Consider the following 18321-nt stretch of genomic DNA (forward strand, 5'->3'; position numbering starts at 1 on the left):
AAATATTTATTGAGCCCCTGCTATGTGGCAGGCACCGAGCTAAGCCTCAGTGAGCTCAATGATTAGCAAACACACAGTCCTTGCCTCCATGAAGCCTTCTATCTAGCGGGATATTAGCATTTCCATAGTTTCCCAGAGGAAATGTCAGTGCTCCTCAGGTCTGGGGTTTTATAACAATGTCACTTAGACCTAAGTGAGAGGTGTTTATAAGATCAGCAAAGGGCCAGCTCCCATACAATGCATAACTGTATCAGAGGAAAAGAATACAGTCGATCCAGACCACTTAACCATAGGAACAGAACCACCTGGGAAAGTAAAAAAATGTGTCATGATCTGCTAGTCCAGGCCCGTGGTCGGCAAACCACTCCTCGCGAGCCACATGCGGCTCTTTGGCCCCTTGAGTGTGGCTTTTCCAGAAAATACCACGTGAGGGCATGTATGTACAGTGCAATTGAAACTTCGTGGCCCAGGCGCAGAAGTCGGCTTTCGGCCTGGGTGAGTCTATTTTGAAGAAGTGGTTCTAACGCAGAGCCACACTCAAGGGGCCAAAGAGCCGCATGTGGCTTGCGAGCCGTGGTTTGCCAACCGCTGGTCTAGGGTATTGACCTATAGCCCTGACTTAGTGCAGAGTCATTGATTTAGTTTCCCTTCGATGTCCCCCTGGATTTTTGAAGGTAGTTTCAAGGGCCCTCTTCTGCTTTCTTCCATCAAAATGGTCGTGCCGTTGGCCAGAATGGACAAATGCCACGGCCATCTCTGAGGATCAGCAGGGCTCTTTCTAGATGCTACACACAAGATCTTGATCGTCAGAAACAATCTTCTTAAATTTGGGACTTAGACGTTTGAAATTCCCTCCTCTCTTTCTTTCGTACAGAATGTATGTATTGGGCAGAGGGCTCTAGTGAGAAAGGTGGAGGTACTTTTAGTCTGAAAAGATGTCTTTCTACTGTTGTCTTTGGGTTTTCCTAGAGCCTTTTTCTTAAATAGAGATCAAGACCTTCCGTTCTTTCATTTGAAACCCTGTTATCATACAGCAGCCCCGTTGACATGGAGGTAAGGGTAAGCCTTCTGTAGCCCTGTGTTTGGGTTTCAGTCATGGTGGTGAGTCGTGGAGTTTAGTATTTCCCTCCCCACAGGCCAGCCAGGCTTTGGTAAAACCCAGCTGATTGGGCTCTGGTAAAACAGTTTCTCCTGAGAACAGACCTCAATAAGGAAAACAGAGAGCTCTGTGCAGAGCTGACATTTCAAAGCGGTTACTCTTCTCCTTTTCCTGCTAGAAGAGCAAGGGAATTTTTCCAGCTATTCATGGTGAGAACCTGGTAGGGCCCCTGGAGGTAAAATTCATGAACATGTGGAGCCCCTTAGGATTGAGCCCTCTAGGAGTTTTAAATTATCAAGCTTGTCCACAATAAGCCTCCAGTAATTCATTCATTACACTTTAAAGTATTCCTACCCGGTCTGGCATTTGCTCCTGGCCCTCTGATTCCCTGTAGCTGCCTGTTTGTCTCTCTAGTTTTGGGGCCAGCAGTTTATCTGTGATCTCAGTTCTCTGAAGGATCTAAGAAGAATTGTTGATTTCAAGTTTGTTTGGCTTTTTTATTTTTTCTTGTTGCAAGGATGGGAATGACTACTTCTGCTCTCTGCACGTCAGACCGGAAAGTGGACATTACAGTGTGATTTGTGAATATGCCAACACAATCACATGGTCCTGGGCCATGAACTTGGGCAGTTATAGAACAACAGAAACAGCACATTTTGAGTGCTAACCACTTGCCAACATTTCATTAAGTACATTAGCCATCTGACAATACCCCTACAAAGTAGATGCTGTTATTGTCCTCATTTGAGAGGAGATAAATGGAGAAAGAAAGAGGCCATGCGACTTGACCAAGGACGTACAGATTTGATGACAGAAGTTCAAGTGCAGAAGGCTTGACTCCAGAGGTCACATCTCACTGCTGCTCTAGGGCCTCTCCCAGGGCCCAGGGGTACCTGTATCCCTTCATTTTACAGATACACCTGGGCTAAGCATTGTTCCCTGCAGTGGAGAACAAGACGGATGAGGTGCCTGTCCTCAGAACGTGAATCTTACAGTGGGAGAGAGAGCAAATAAGTAAGCAGAAGAATAGGAAGAATTTCAGGATGGCAGTGTGACCAAGAGTGACAGGGAGGCAGCTTCTTTAGAGAGGATGGTCCTAGAAGACCTCGCAGAGGAGGTGACATGAGAGCTGAGACCTGAGGGAGAGACCGGGTATGGGGAGAGCATTCCAGACAGAAGGAGGAGCCAGAGCAAAGTGGGAACAAGCATGGTGCGTCCATTGAAGAGGAGCATGGCCAGCATGGCTGGTTCACGTGAGGGCAGGAGATGTCTTAGAAGAGTCAGAGAGTTGGGAGGGGCCACCCCAGTGCAGGGCTCTGTTGGGCATAGCGAGGAGTTTGGGTATTGCTCTAAAAGCCACGGAGAAGCACTGCAAGATCTTAGGGGTGTGACACAGCCTAAGGCATCTCAATGACACAATGAGGACTCAGACCACGGTCACGACAGCCCACAGACTTCTGTGCCAGATCAGGACCATAGACCGGCCCCCATCCTGGGTCTCTGGGGGTGTGCACATCGAGGAGGGAAACTTGGCCACAAGGCGAGGCTCTGGAGGATGGCCAGTGTTTGCAGCAGTGGGAGCCATTGATTCAGAGAACAAAACACTGAATAGGACACTGCTGCCGGCTTGAGAATCCTGAGCCTTATGTGGCTCTCTGTGCAGGTTCTAACGCTCCCTGCAGATATCCGGTTTCAGCATTTAAAAAAAAAAAATTACTTTTTTGACTAAGGTATCACATATTTGTCCTCATCCCCCATTTCCATCCCAAACCCCTCCCCATGCATGCCCTCACCTCCCCGTTGTCCGTGACCACTGGTTAGGCTCATATGCATGCACACAAGTCCTTTGGTTGATCTCTCCCTTATATCCCCACCCTCCCCTACCTTCCCTCTGAGGTCCGACTAGTCTGATCAGTGCTGTTCTTGTTCATCAGTCTATGTTGTGCATTTCCCCTAGATGAGTGAGCTCGTGTGATATTAGAAATACACTTATAAGTACCGAAAATGAGACAAGCAATAATGGTTATGCTGAGAGGCAAATGAATCAGTCTATAGTGAGTTTCTTTCTGGGCCAAAAGTTCTTTTGAGACCCAATTTCTATGTCAAACAGTTCCTTATGTGTACATGTCAGCAATGTGCGGCCTTTCCTAACCACAAGCCCAAGCTTCGGATGCACAGCCTTTCCTGGTCAGAAACAGCCCTACCTTCCTCTTCTCAGGCTGGGTGCATGTTGTCGGTTCCTCCTCCCGTGTAAACAGGCAGCAGCAGAAGTGGTCCTGACCCCGAGGCCCCGAGAAGCCTTCCCAGTGGTTCTGGAAGGTCGCCGGCATGCCTGCCTCAGTGTCTCCTCCCACAACTTTTTGCCTCCTGGCACATTTGGAAGTCACGTGGAAAACAAATCGCTTGGCTGTAACTGAGCAACTCCTGTGCTCATGGTGATGGTGATTTGTGGAGTCAGTAAAGCATTGTTGTTGTACACACGCTTCTTTGTAGCTCCAGTATTGGCGGAGACTCTGACAGATGACAAGGTGGAGTTGGGAGGTGGGAGGTGTGTGTGTCAGAGAGAAAGAGAGAGAGGAAGGTGTGTGTGTCAGAGAGAGAGAGAGAGAGAGAGAGAGAGAGAGATGCATATGTCCTGCCCAGGGATCAAACCCAAAAACCTGGGTACGTGCCTGACTGGGAATCGGCCAGGGCTAGAGAGTATTTTTGTAAACAAATAGCTACAAGATTTGATATGTTGATCCGACTCTACATCTATATTGAAAGAAAGGTACACTTGTTTAAGATGAATTCCACATGCAGTCCTGTTGATCTGAAAGCTATTCTGAAACACATTTTCAAGGTAAAAGCTTCATAAAGAAGATCTTTCGAACTAAGCGCTCAGGCGGGACACCTCTTTAACCCTGCCTCTCCCCTGCTCATCGCTTTCTTTTCTAGAACCACTGGAGGCTGGAGCTGGGGGACCTTAGCTGTCAAGTCTCATCTCTTTTCTAACACCTGAAGCACCTAAGGCCCAAGTGCCTGTGCTTGTTTTGTTTGTTTTCTCACATTGTCTCCATAAACGTTTACTGTGCTGAAGGAGCCTGGGTTGCAATACAATTCCCTGTCCGGCTCTCTCTCCCTGTACCTGCCACCAGCCATTTGGGCTGAGAGGGCAGTTGTCACTGCTGATTCTCTTCCATTGCTCTCCTGCCACACGCTCTTATGTTGCTGCTTTCTAGCTTTTCCAGCCCACTGGTTACTTGGCATTCTGGATGATTTCTCTCCCAGTTGCCATTTTTTGTATTTTTCCTAAATCAAACCTCATTGTGATAATTTCTACTAATATTTCTAACCTCTGTGTTATTTCTCTGTTCTCAAAGATGTCTGTAGTACCTATTAATTTGGTGCCAGTCAACAATATTAACAAAATGTGTATGCCCTGTTCCCAGTCGTTAATGAAGATGCTTCATAAAACTATTAGATTTAGCAGATACATTGGAGCCTCCTTAGTACCTCTCTCCCTTCATTAGCTATTGAGCTGCTTTTCCTCTCTGGTCCTTGTTTATCAGAGTTCAGGCTTTTCCATCGTCCTGTCTGGTTCCTTGTAGCACCAACCAGAGGTCTTGTCACAGGAATGTTTCAGGAATGCTATTTGGCATGCCTTTATTAAGCTCTAAAGATTCAAGAGCTATAGGAATCATTGAATACACCCATTTTCATTAAAGGTAAATTTTGCAAAACTGTCAAAAAAAGGAGGAATTTTCTACCCTTGCTTTTAAAAACGTTTTAAAAAGACAGACACACCTGATTATTTTCGCCCCCTATTTGACTCTACTATAGCTTTTGTGTTTGTCTGCTGGTTCGTTCTCTTTGAATGTAAAGGTGCATAAGCCACTTGTGAGGAATATAAACGATGGATAAGAAATGACCCTAGTGCCTGGCTGGCATGGCTCAGTGGTTGGGTGTCGACCTATGAGCCAAAAGGCCACTGTTTGATTCCAATAGGGGCACATGCCTGGGTTTGGGGCTTGGTCCCCAGGAGGGGGCGTGTGGGAGGCAGCTGATTGATGATTCTCTCTCATCATTGATGTTTTCATCTCTCTCTCCCTCTCCCTCTCTCTCTGAAATCAATAAAAATTTATTTTTTTTAAAAATGGCTGTAGTCACGAGGAGCCATTACAATCTGATAGAACTGGGCATTATAAGGAGGGACCTTCATAAGAGTGTGAAGTTAAATTGCTCAAAACTTTCATACCGGCTCTTGTGCTGCAGAGATATGTACATGGACATTAGGATAAAGCCTACAGGAAGAGTTTTTAGCTCTTGAAAGGTGGAAAGAATTTATTTGCATAGACAAGGAAGAAAGGAGAAGGTAAGGGGAACACTTGAACACAGGTGGGTAGAGAGGAATAATCCCTGCGCCAGAGTGAAATGGTCTGACAGAAGGAGGGGACTGATGGGGTGCGGTGTGGCACATCCAGGTACCTGCACTGCTCTCACTACATGTCCCTCACACATTTCAAAATCAGTGTGCCCGAAGCCAAAGTTGTGACTCTCCCCTGTCCCCCGACACTACTTCTCTTCTTCCTTTCCCCACCAGAAATCTGGGTGTCATTCATGGTTTCTCCATTTCCTTAATCATCCCTCATCCAACCTTTTACTAATCTTTCTTTGACTTTATGACGTTATATTTTTATAATGTAAAGACCAGTTATTTTGTATTTAGAATGCTCCTCATTTTTTTGATTTGCTCACATTTCCTCATAACTACACAGATTGTGCAGTTTGGGCAGAACTGTTACCTCAATGATCATGTGTCCTGAGAAACAAACAAGAGGCCATGACATCACTTTGTCATATTTTTGGCGGTATGAACTTGGATCACTTGTTTAAAGTGATGTCTACCCGGTTTCTCAATGTAAGATGACTATTTTCCCTTTTGTAAATAGTGAATAGCTTATGCTGAGATACTGTGAGCCTATGTAAACATTTTTTCTTCATCAACCTTTCACCCAGTATCTTGGCATACATTTGTGAGTCTTGCTTGAATCAGTTATTGCCATGACACTTGAAGAATGATGATTTTTCTAACTCCTTAATTCCCTCTAAATTTCTTGGTTGGCATTTCACATATGTATGTATACATGTATACATTTAGTATGGGCTCATAGATTCTTATTTGTTAAGTAGATTTTAGTCTTTAATTATTATTCATCTTAACGACCCAAATTATTAGTCAAATGACCCTATTTGTTCAATGGAAGGCAATATAAATGGATTCCTATGTGTTGTTTTTTTTTGTTTTGTTTTGTTTTGTTGCACATTGCTATCATTTTTAGAGCAATTCTTTATTTTCTGGTACAACAAATTATATCAAATTCCTGTGGTGATTTTCCTGCCCTAGTCCTGGCACCCTTTAATGGGGAATGGTATTTAAAAACCAAAATCCGGGAGCAAGGTGCATCCATTACTATTGGGTTGTCATAGTTTTCTAGGTTCTTTCTTCCCTGAAAATTTGACTCCCTGAGTGAAGGAGACGTAGCTCAGGAGACTAGAACAATGGTCAATATCACTGACCAAAAAAAAAACACCTTTAAAACCCAAATTAGAAAGGTTCACAGAAGGCCGCCAACTTGTCTACCAAGAGGACTGACTCCCAAGCCATTTTAAAAATGTGTTTTTTTAACGTTTAAAAGTCTTATTAAAAAACATTCTCATTGTAAAAAATTTAATAAAAAAATATTTAAAAAAGAAAATATGAAACACTCCTTTCATTCTTTGCCGTTTGTAAGTGTTGTCAGCACATACTCTCTAAACCACTGAAGTTGGCTGTTGAGCACATATCCAGCTTCTGAAACCTTCCAGGCCGAGGGCCATGTGAGGGTTGGGTGCAGGTGGGGACTGTCCTCCGCGGTTAGGGTTGGCCAGGTGGTGCAGACTGCTGCCAGCCCTTTTTGGGGACTTTCTGGGTTCTTCTTACAGATGGTCAGGGTTATCCGGGGGGGAAATCAGTGCTGACCCAGTATTGACAATGGGGAAAGCACCAAATGTTCTCTGTTTTAATAGTACAATGTTGGCATCTGAACCGGAGGAGGCTGTATTCAGACCTCAGAGACTGAGATAAAGTCACTTTCAAATGAGCCTTATGGTCCCTGGAGAGGAGCGGCGGCAACGTCTTCCCCTCTCTGACCCCTTTGAGGGAATGACCATTATCCCAGATGTCTTCCACTCACAGGACACACACGTTCTACTCTCAGACCTGCCTGTTCAAGCTGACTTGTCTGTTGTTGGTGCTCCTAGTGTCTTTTTCACTATTCATTGGAAACAAGATGTATTATGAGAACAAATGATACTCTTTAAAGATTTGTTTTAATTGAATTTATTTGGGTTACATTGGCTAATCAAATTATATAGGTTTCAGGTACACAATTCTATAACCCATCACCTGTATATTGTACTGTGTTCACCACCCAAAGTCAAGTCTCCATTGAATAGAGGAAGCTAAATACTGTTTACATTTTGCTTTAATCTTGCTAACTAGTGGAAATTAATTATGTGGGCTTTGTTTATTTTTAAAAATATATTTTTAATTGATTTTAGAGAGGAAGTGAGAGGGAAAGAGAGATAGAAACATCCATGATGAGAGAGAATCATTGATCCGCTGCCTCTTGCACTCCCTGCACTAGGGATTGAGCCCACAACCTGGGCATGTGCCCCTGACCAGGATCGAAGCCAGGACCCTTCAGCCTGCAAGCTGATGCTCTACCCACTGAGCCAAACCGGGTAGGGCTATGTGAGTTTTAAAAGACAGTTTCCTCTGTGGCCATTTAGAGGACTAGACTCTGAACACAGAAGGAGATTGGGGAAAAGTACTGACTGAGAGGGTGGCTTCATAATCTGCTTCGGTGGAGCTTTTGAGATTGATTACCTTTGCTCAAGCCTCAGATAATACGCAAAGGCTGTGCTTATGGAGAAAAACCACCCCATGATCAATTTCAATTTCTACAGCCTCAGCAGGTTCCCTGTTTTGAGATATTATATCGGACGGAGAGTGAAGTAATAAAGATTCAAAATACAGGGCGGGTTTAAGCAAGGGCACTATACTTAAAGTCATACAGTTGTGGTGTGATTAGTTGATTAGTGTTAATGTTGATGTACAGATGGATTACTGGATTACTGAATGAATCTTATTTTTTCATAGAGTTTTTCCTAATATGGGGCTGATGGCAGGAGCTGGGTTGCTTTGATTCAGGAAACTTAAAAATAATTATTTCCCCATTTTACAAAAGAAATACTATTTTTATAAAAATTTAGAAAATACAGACAAACTAAAATAAAAAATTAAAAATCATCCACCATCCCACTTTCTAGAACCATTCTAAACAAGGTTGACTTACAAACTTCCTTTATTCTTCCTATGCCCAAATATACATTTTTATTCAAAATGGGTCTATTCCATACCTATTATTTTGAAAACTACTTTTCACTTAAATTTTCCGTCATCTCTCTGGGTCAATAATATAATACCTTTTTATTTTTGTAAATTCACTTTTAATACAAAACCAACAGATGCTCTTGTTAAAAGTGTCATAGTATAAAATCAAATGTAAAAATATTTCTCCTCATCTCCTATATCCCAGTCTCACTCCCTGAGGTAACACTAGGACCTTTTTCTTAATATTTTCCTCCAGAAGTTTTCTATGTACACACACACACACACATACACACCCACACCCACACACACACACACACACACACACACACACACATGAATAATATTGAATTAAAAAATGTATTTCAAGGTACTCGATCATAATCTCTTATGTGGAAATTCAGGGCTTTCCTATGTTTTCACAGCAGTGAGCATCTTTGTGTTTAAATCTTTGTACATAGCCTGATTATTTCCTTAAGATAAAGAAAACAAATTGTTAGATTTTACAAATGCACAATTTTAACACTTTTGGTATGTGCAGCCCATTTGCCATTCACCTGGTTTGTGCCAATTTCACACTCTCATCAGTAAGCAACACTGAATTTTTAAAACTTAAAATTTTTAGTTTATTTTGGGCACAGTGCACAAATTCATGCCCAGTGGGGTCCCTTGGCCTGGCCTGCAGGATCAGGTTGAAATCAGCTCTTTGACATCTCCTGAGGAATCCTGGATTGGTGAGAGGGTGCAGGCCAGGCCAAGGGATACCAGCAGCGCACGATTGGGGCCAGGGAGAGACACATGAGGTTGGCCAGCTGGGGAGAGACCATGGGAGGGCTCCACTGCATGTCTGGCTGGTCCCATTCAGTCCCGACTGGCTGGACCCCAGCAGCAAGCTAACCTACTGGTCAGAGCGTCTGCCTCAGAGTGGTCAGTACATGTCATAGTGAGTGGTTGAGCGGCCTTAGCATATCATTAGCATTTTACACTTTGATTGGTTGAACGGAGGACTGGTAGACTAGACACTTAGCATATTGGGCTTTTATTATATAGGCTTTTAAAAAAAAAACTTTAAAAAGTATAGCACATACATAGAAAAGCATATAAGTTATGAGCTAGAACTTCACTGTCCAATATGGTAGTCACTAGCCACATGTAGCTGGCTACTGAGCACTTTGAACTCTGGCTAGTCCGAATTGAGGTGTGCCAGAAGTATAAAAGGCACACCCAATTTTGAAGAATTGGTACAGGAAAAAAAGTAAAAAATCTCATTAATAACATGCTAATCATGTATTGGAATGGCATTTAAAATATGTTAAATAAAATATGTTATTAAAATTAATTTTGTTTCTTTTCATTTTTTTAATGTTGCTACTAGAAAAAAACCTTAATTCCATATATGGTTTGTATTATATTTCTCTCGGACAGCACAAAGTAGGACATGGTGTGGCCCCTCATGTAATAAAACCTACCACCTGAGCTGTGCACTGCTAACCTGCTCTCTTCTTCTTCCTCTTCCTCTCCCCCACCTGCCGGTGCCTCAGTTATACTCAGGGCTCGTAGACCTAGGGTAGCTTCGTTCTCCACCCCAGTTCTTTGTCAGGAATGATCAGTAAACATGTGGTAAATGTCTACTTTGGAAGGTAATGGGGTTATGTATTAAGACTGTGATCTACCAGAACCCACCGTTAGGTATAAATTCTAATTTGCAAACGGAACCACTTGTTGATTTGTTAGACTATGTATGTCTTTAGGTTTCAGAAGTTGCTGCCGAGCTCAATGTCATGGCCGCTGTCAAAACGTGCACACAGGGCATGAATAGACGGGGTCCACGTGCTTGAGTGTCAGCTCACTGATGCCTCACCATCTCTCTGTGCCTCATTTGTGTGTGTGTGTGTGTGTGTGAAGCGGAGATGATGGGGCCGTACACATAGTTCCAGACAAGAGTAATTAGCACTCTGCAAACACTGGGAGGAAGAGAGATGGCCAGGATATTGCCATGGCGATGGCGGGGTGTTTCCTCTCACTCCCACCTCCTGAAGTTTGCTTAGCCATCTCTCCCTCCTCACCAGCCCTCAGCTTTCCCTTCTGCACAGATTGACTCTACCAGACACACCCGAGGGATACACAGCTTTTCATCAAACCCAGATGCTGCTCACAGATTGGCTCCCACTCCACATCAGTCCAGGAGAGAAGCGAAGTGCAGATGAGTGGGAAGAAAAGGCCCCTGAGTGAACATACGAATTCTGTTCTCTTTCTGCCCTGTTGTTGGCTGACATCTTGTTCTTGGAGTCACTTTTTCACCGGAGTCAGCTTTAGCGTTAAAAACAAAACAATAACAAAGGATTAAAAACCCACACATCTTAAGAGTATTTTTGGCCCGATTGTGTGTTTGATTATCTGGGATGTGGCCAACCCCGGGCTTTGTTCCAATGTTACAGTCAAAGTGGCTTCTGGCAGGAAGGTATCCAGGTAGGAGGAATTAAAATAAATATCTCTGTTCCAGTTTGTTCTCATCATCATTCTTTTGTCATCGTATTATGCTTAATTTTGTGAGAATAATGTTTCTAGCGCTTTGGAACTCACCACGTAAAGTTTTTTAAAAATTGCACTGTGATAGCTTAAAGAATCAGCATAACCTTTTAACAAAAAAAATGAGAGATTTGCCGAAACCGGTTTGGCTCAGTGGATAGAGCGTTGGCCTGCGGAATGAAAGGTCCCAGGTTCGATTCTGGTCAAGGGCATGCACCTTGGTTGTGGGCACATCCCCAGTAGGGGGTGTGCAAGAGGCAGCTGATCAATGATTCTTTCTCATAGATGTTTCTAACTCTCTCTATCTCTCTTCTTCTCTGTAAAAAATCAATAAAAATATATTTTTTAAAAATGAGAGATTTTTGAAAAAGATACCCCCCCTCCTTGCCATTGAATTTGGAGAATAAGGGATATATATCATTGAAAGGGACATGAACAAAGAACTATTTTGTTCCATTACTGTTGGCACTTAGTAGATGAACGTGAGTAAATGTCTTCTAAGCCCTAATTTTGCCATCTGAACTGGGAAGAGAGGGCTCCTCTTCCTTCCTATGTCCGGATGGGCACTGCAATAAAAGCAGTAAAGGAATGCGAAAGGAATAAATTATTCTGGGCTGCAGTAGTCTTTTTTTAAAAAATATATATTTTATTGATTTTGTACAGAGAAGAAGGGAGAGAGATAGAGAGTTAGAAACATTGATGAGAGAGAGTCATTGATCAGCTGCCTCTTGCACACCCCCTATTGGGAATATGCCCGCAACCAGGGTATATGCCCTTGACCAGAATCGAACCCGGGACCTTTCAGTCCCCAAGCCGACGCTCTATCCATTAAGCCAAACCGGTCCCGGCAGCTGCAGTAGTCTTGACTGACATTTGAAATTTCTTCCCAACTACACATTCTGAGATTATTAATAATAAATGCATTCACTCTTTCCAATACATTCTGTTTAAATATATGTAAAATCCAAAGACCTCTTTTTCGATCACAATTAACTAAGTTGTAAATTTTTCCTTATACAAGGAAAAACTGCTAAGCACCCATTTCCTCTCTTTATATTTAAGCTGAGCACATACTTCTTAAGGTCTTTCTACCTCTCCTTTGGGTAAAGTTGGCTATACCCCAGGGTTAAGCAAACGTTAAAAGTTTTCAATGGCGCTACAGGATGCACCAGGTTGAGTAGCCTTTTAGTAGCACTAGGTGAGTCAGAGAAACCAAAAACTCAATGAACCGCATTTGGATTAAAATATTTGTTAGAACTTTTAGAATAAAATAGTACCCTTTCTTCTCATCAGCAGGATGACGCCAATATCTGTGAAATAGCAGATTCTTAATGAAAGCATGACAAAGTTCTGAATAGCATGGTATCAAACATTATTGCCTTATTTTTAAAATATATTTTATTAATTTTTTACAGAGAGGAAGAGAGAGGGATAGAGAGTTAGAAACATCGATGAGAGAGAAACATCAATCAGCTGCCTCCTGTATCCCCCACACTGGGGATGTACCTACAACCAAGGTACATGCCCTTGACCAGAATAGAACCTGGGACCTTTCAGTCCACAAGCTGATGTTCTATCCACTGAGCCAAACCGGTTTCAGCTATTGCCTTATATTTGTATTTTTCAAAAAAGAGCTTATACACTATATAAAGTTTTATATATATATTTTTTTCAGGTTAATTTTCCTATTAAAAGAATCACTTTCAACCTAATTTGCCTCCTCAAAGATTTAAAAACATTATCAGATAAAAGCAAAACTGAGCACACATTAGAAGTCTATAGACTTCACTGGCCCATGGCTATAGATAAGGTGTCATTACCAATACTGCCCTAAATGCCTTTGGTTTTGCCCCTGATCGCTCACACAGGACCTCCAGCCCCCTGTCTCATATCTCCCATCACAAGAGGGTCAACAGGGTGTGTCCCCATGTGTGCCTGCGCCTCACCCTGAGAGCTTGGCAGAATCTGCTGGACTCTGATGTTTCTCCTTTCGTGGGCCGCAGCGTCTCTTGGTATCCAGCCCACCCCTTGGGCACTGCTGCTTCTTCACGGTGGGGATGGCCACATACACCAGATCCCTCAGGAAAGTCACCTCCCTGCCTTTCTGTGACACACTGCTAGAGCAGTCCGTAAGCGATGTTATGTGTGCCTTGGTATTTTTCAGCGACTTGGTGAAGCACCTCTTTGGGTGTTTACTCGCTGGCTTCCTGCTCTCCATTAAGTTGGCTGTCAAGGCCATTAAAGAATGGGTGTGAGAGCAGAGAGTTCTGGGCCAAGAACCAACCCCTTTTCATACTCAACCTCCGACAACCAAGTCTTCATCCTGAGACTTCATCCTGTCTCTCTGTTCTTCATGAATGATCTCTCAGGAGACTTCGATAGCCTGCTCCAGAACTTTCTTTCAGGGTTCTCCACTAGTTCACCCAATATGTCTGAGCCATCTGCAGCAGGCACACACACCCCAAACACAAGCTAAGATCCCTCTTAGAGTGAGTGAGGACTTACTCTTGTTCTTACGGAAGCCACCCCAGAAAAACCGCAGGGCTTGACCGTGAGGCTGCGGATAAGAGCAAGTGGAAGTCCGTGGTGAGGATGGGGAGGCGTGGGGCCGGGGGAGGTTGGGATGCTTTTGAGAAGGTGCCAGGGAGCACTGTCGCTTTACTCAGGGTCTGTGTTCTCCCTGCAGAACGACATCTTCGAGTGGTCCAGGGACCACCGCGTCCACCACAAGTACTCGGAGACGGACGCCGACCCGCACAACGCCCGCCGGGGCTTCTTCTTTTCCCACATTGGGTGGCTGTTCGTCCGGAAGCACCGCGACGTCATCGAGAAGGGGAGGACCCTGGATGTCACCGACCTGCTGGCGGATCCCGTGGTCCGGTTCCAGAGAAAGTGAGTGACGGACACCACAGGGCTGCCCCTCGGGGGACGGGACCAAGAGACCGGGTACAATGGACGCAATTATATCCTCTGGTTGTTTTCCTCAAGGCACCTTCTCTGATGATTCCATTCTGTCTTGTTAGGATTTATCTGTTTAGTTGTTTCCTTCTGCTCGTTAAGGTTTCTCGGCTCACACATTTGTTTTTAATTTTAATTTAATTTGAAATGGATTTCCCTTAGGCCCAGTCTCCCTTCCTCCAGACCAATCTGCCTGGCTCACTTCATGGACTGTGTGTATAGTTCCCCTTGCTTCCTTCACATTTCCCTGAAGTGGCAGGGAGGGGGGCAGACGCTGTGCTTGAGGGATAAGCCTGACTCCAGCAGGACTGGACTCGCCCCGGGCATCCTGCTCTGTTCTCCTAGAAGGCTCCTGTAGTGAAGTCTCCGCTCCCCTCCCTTCTAGAAATGTTACACCACCCGGTTCTGTGCACAGGAAATGTGACTGTGTAATAGAGAGCCTCCAAGCGCTGTGTGCGCTAATGGTGTCGGCAGGGCGTAACCCGTCCTTTGCAAGGTGAATCTTCTTTCAACAAGAGCATGGAGACAGGTTGCCTGTATTGTTCTGGCAAAGAGAGAGCAGCAATTATCCACTTGTAAAGTGGGAAGCTGGCCTGGAATGTATCGGTGCTGGTCTGGGGCTGCGAAGTTGGCCATGAGAGCATCTATAAATAAGCCTGTTGCCACCAGGGCATTGGATTTTTGTCTTATATTCAAAGCTGAGCATATTGTCCCAAAGAAGGACAATTTATGGCTCCCCTCTCATTAGCACCCTGAGATAATATAGTGAACAAGTGGCTACCAGAGACCATACCACTGACAAGAGTTATTTGAAGACTTACCTGAATAGACTCTCCTAAAGGTGGGAATAGCAGCTGTTGTGCCTTTGTGGACACAGATCATTGCGTGAAATGAAGTGTGGCTTAGAATTGTGCTCGGTTCCCCCTCAGCCGCTGCTGTCTCATTGAAGGGGGCAGTAGAGCACAGGGAGGAAATGTCAGACCATGGAGACAGACTACCAGGGTCAACTCAGCAGCTTCCCTTCATACCAGCAAAAGAACCGACCAATCTCAGGCTCAGTTTTGGCTAGAAGATGGCAGTAACATGAGTACCCATGCCTTACAATGTTTATGAGGACAAATGAGAAAAAAAAAAAAAAAAGTATGGGCAATGTCTGGCATGTAGGAAGAGCTCAGATCAGTGACTATTACACAGGCAGTTAGTCGCTGCTCCAGAGGATTCCATATGCTTCCATCCCCTGCTTTGATTGTATCACAGGGTCTTCTCTCTGCTCCTCTATGCAGCTCATTCAAGCGGACACATCCAGTGTCAATAGCCAAAAGTTTCCTAGCAGAAAAGAACAAGATGTTTTTAATTAACAATGAAGTGATTTTTTGTTTTGATTTTTCACCATGAGAAAAATCTGAAAAAATTCGGAAACACAGAAAGAAAACCATCCATAGTTCTAACACATAAACAGAGTCATTCTTAATATTCTGTAGCACATCTTTCTATATTGTATGCATCTCTTTAGTGTGTTTCCCATGATGGCAGCCACACGGCAGAGGTCATGTATGTCTCCCCTTTAACTTCAGGCTACATGGTGGGCACATTGTCAGAAGCTGCATGTGTTCACCAGTTTACTTAGTGTCATAGTTTACTTAACCATCACTCTTTGACTGGACATGTGTGTCATTCCCAATCTTGTGATATAAACGATGTTGCTATACAATTAGTAATGCTTTGGGACAATCAGACCTTAGATTAATTTGAAGAGCTCAGAAGAGAAGGTATAGGACCTTCTATTTTACTAATGAGAACTGAGATAAGTATAGTAGTCTGTGTGTCTCTGACCATAAAAATGGAAGATTTCTTTCCATTTTTCCCCTGAAAAAACACACACAAAACAGTGGTACTGTCATCTTACTCAGTAGGTGTGTACTCCAAATGCAGGCAGGAGAACAAAGGCTATTCCAGCATGTTCCATGAATAGTTATCTCAGAACATCGCTCACTAGTCCAGTGACCAAGGGGTGGTAGCTATCAGAAACCATCCCCCATTTCATCATTTCAGATGCTGTGTCATTGAGTTCCTGCTAGAAATGGGTGCTGAGGATACAACTTCAAATAAGGAAGTCCAGAGCACCATGGGAACGCAGAGAAGAGTCTCCAGCCCACACTGCAGGCTGGGGAGAGGGAGGGAAGGCCTACGGAATGGACTAGCTTCTAAGCCAAGACCTGACAGATAAGAAGAAATTAGATGAGGATGGGGGAAAGGATATTTAATATGCCTGTCATTTCATAGCACTGTGTAGCACCATGGCACCTTAGACCGAGGCGGTATCTTATAAACCACTTTTCCTATAGGGAAACTAACCAACAACATATAGATAGAAAGCTGGGGACATAATCTTCATCTCCCTGAGCTGCTATAACAAAAATAACATAAACTAGGTGGCTTAGAAGACTGAACATTTGATTCTCATGTTTAGTTCTGGAGGCTGGTGAGTCCAAGATCAAAGTATCATTAGATTCTGTGCCTGGTGAGAGCGCTTTTCCTGGCTCATAGGCAATTAATTGTCTCCTCGTTGTGTCTTCCCCTGACAGAAGGGGAAAAGGAGCTCTCTGGGGTCTCTTTGTGTGTGGTTGGTTTTTGTTTTGTTTTGTTTCCCCACTGTTCCCCACTGGGATCTCTTTTTTAAGGACACAAAACCCATTTATGATGCCTCCACCTTCTTAATCTAATCACCTCTCAACAGCCCCACTTCTTTTTTTTTTTTAATTTATTTTATTGACTTTTCACCGAAATGGAGAGGGATGGATAGCTAGAAACATCGATGAGAGAAAAGCATTGACCAGCTGCCTCCTGCATGCCCCCTATTGGGGATGTGCCTGCAACCAATGTGCATGCAGAATCGAACCTGGGACCTTTCAGTCCGCAGACTGACACTCTATCCACTGAGCCAAACTGGTTTCAGCAACAGATCCATTTCTTAATACCATTGCATTGGTGATTAAGTTTCAGTATATGAACTTTTGAGGGAACACAAGCATTCAATCTGTATCAAGATTAATTCGCTCAGTGGTCTTTTAATTCCGTCTTGCTGTTTGAAGGGCCATGCCAGCTCTCTGAAGTATGGGTGAGAACTCATTTCCTTTGGTAATTATCCAGTCTCAAGGACATAGAGATCGGAAATGCAAAATAAGGCTGAGAATTACTGAACTAAAGGAAAATAGCTCAGATGAAAGCCCAGAGAAAGTGCAACGGTTTGGGTATTTTCATGTCTGTGAGGCTAGCTTCACTGGCCTGTCAGGCAGGCCACTGAGAGGAGGCAGATTCCTCGAGGAATGAGTCCTTGTGCTCAGTGTGTGAACTGGAGGTTGGAGCCCGTCGTCGGTGGCACTGCCACATCTTTGCTCCCGTAGGCTGAGTCCAGGGCTTCCTAAGTAGCAGAGAAAGGTGCCCAGCCTGTTCGGGGCCCGTCCTGGGTCATTTCAGAGGCACACCTTACAGCGTTCCCACCTGCTCCCATATGGTTCTCTGAGGGCGGCAGTCTCTGTTCCAATATCGGTAGCCAGGGTTTGAAACTGATTCCAGTCCCTTCCCAGATGCAGTGTTTGTGCAAACAGATCCAGATAAATGCCATTTAGTTCCCTCAAGTAGGTAGATGTGCAAATGACAGAGACCAAGGATTTAGAGACTCCTCCTTCATTCAGTACACTAGCACCAATATTGCAGTTGATTGATAAACTTGTGCTTAGCCATCCAGCTCTCCAAAGAAAAGCTTGCCAGGAACCAGTCTTAATCAACTTTTCATTATACACTTTCATAAAGAGAGAAGGTAGTAGTGGCATTAAGGATGAGAGGAAAACAACACAGTTCAAGCCAGAGTTCCAGACTTTTCCTCTAAAACGGGGTTCTCAACCTTTCTAATGCCGCGACCCTTTAATACAGTTCCTCATGCTGTGGTGACCCCCAACCATAAAATTATTTTCATTGCTACTTCATCGCTGTTATTTTGCTACTGCTATGAATTGTAATGTAAATATCTGTGTTTTCCCGATGGTCTTAGGCGACCCTGCTAGTGGTTCTCAACCTGTGGGTTGCAAAATTACAGTTATGAACTAACGAAATTACAGTTATGTAGCAACGAAAATAATTTTATGGCTGGGGGTCACCACAACATGAGGAAGGAACTATATTAAAGGGTCGAGGCATTAGAAAGGTTGAGAACCACTGCTCTAAAAGGCCATTTTTACCAAGGTTCTTATAACAAGTAGTTAACTGGATTACTTCAAGTTTTGTTCTGCTGTCGAGTTATGAATGATGAAAAGACAAGGAT

The 18321-nt window shown here is 43.8% G+C and overlaps 1 protein-coding gene across 1 annotated transcript in view; it reads left to right on the top strand.

The window, feature by feature from the left end:
* Positions 1-18321, top strand: part of SCD5 (stearoyl-CoA desaturase 5) — a 128021-nt gene that overhangs the window by 72466 nt on the left and 37234 nt on the right. Inside the window, exon 3 of the mRNA XM_036412381.2 lies at positions 13729-13934. Coding sequence (XP_036268274.1) covers positions 13729-13934 — 206 coding nt within the window. The remainder of the gene's footprint in view (positions 1-13728; positions 13935-18321) is intronic.

Source organism: Pipistrellus kuhlii, unplaced genomic scaffold (genome assembly GCF_014108245.1).
Source record: "Pipistrellus kuhlii isolate mPipKuh1 unplaced genomic scaffold, mPipKuh1.p scaffold_m20_p_1, whole genome shotgun sequence".
Lineage (NCBI taxonomy): Eukaryota > Metazoa > Chordata > Mammalia > Chiroptera > Vespertilionidae > Pipistrellus > Pipistrellus kuhlii.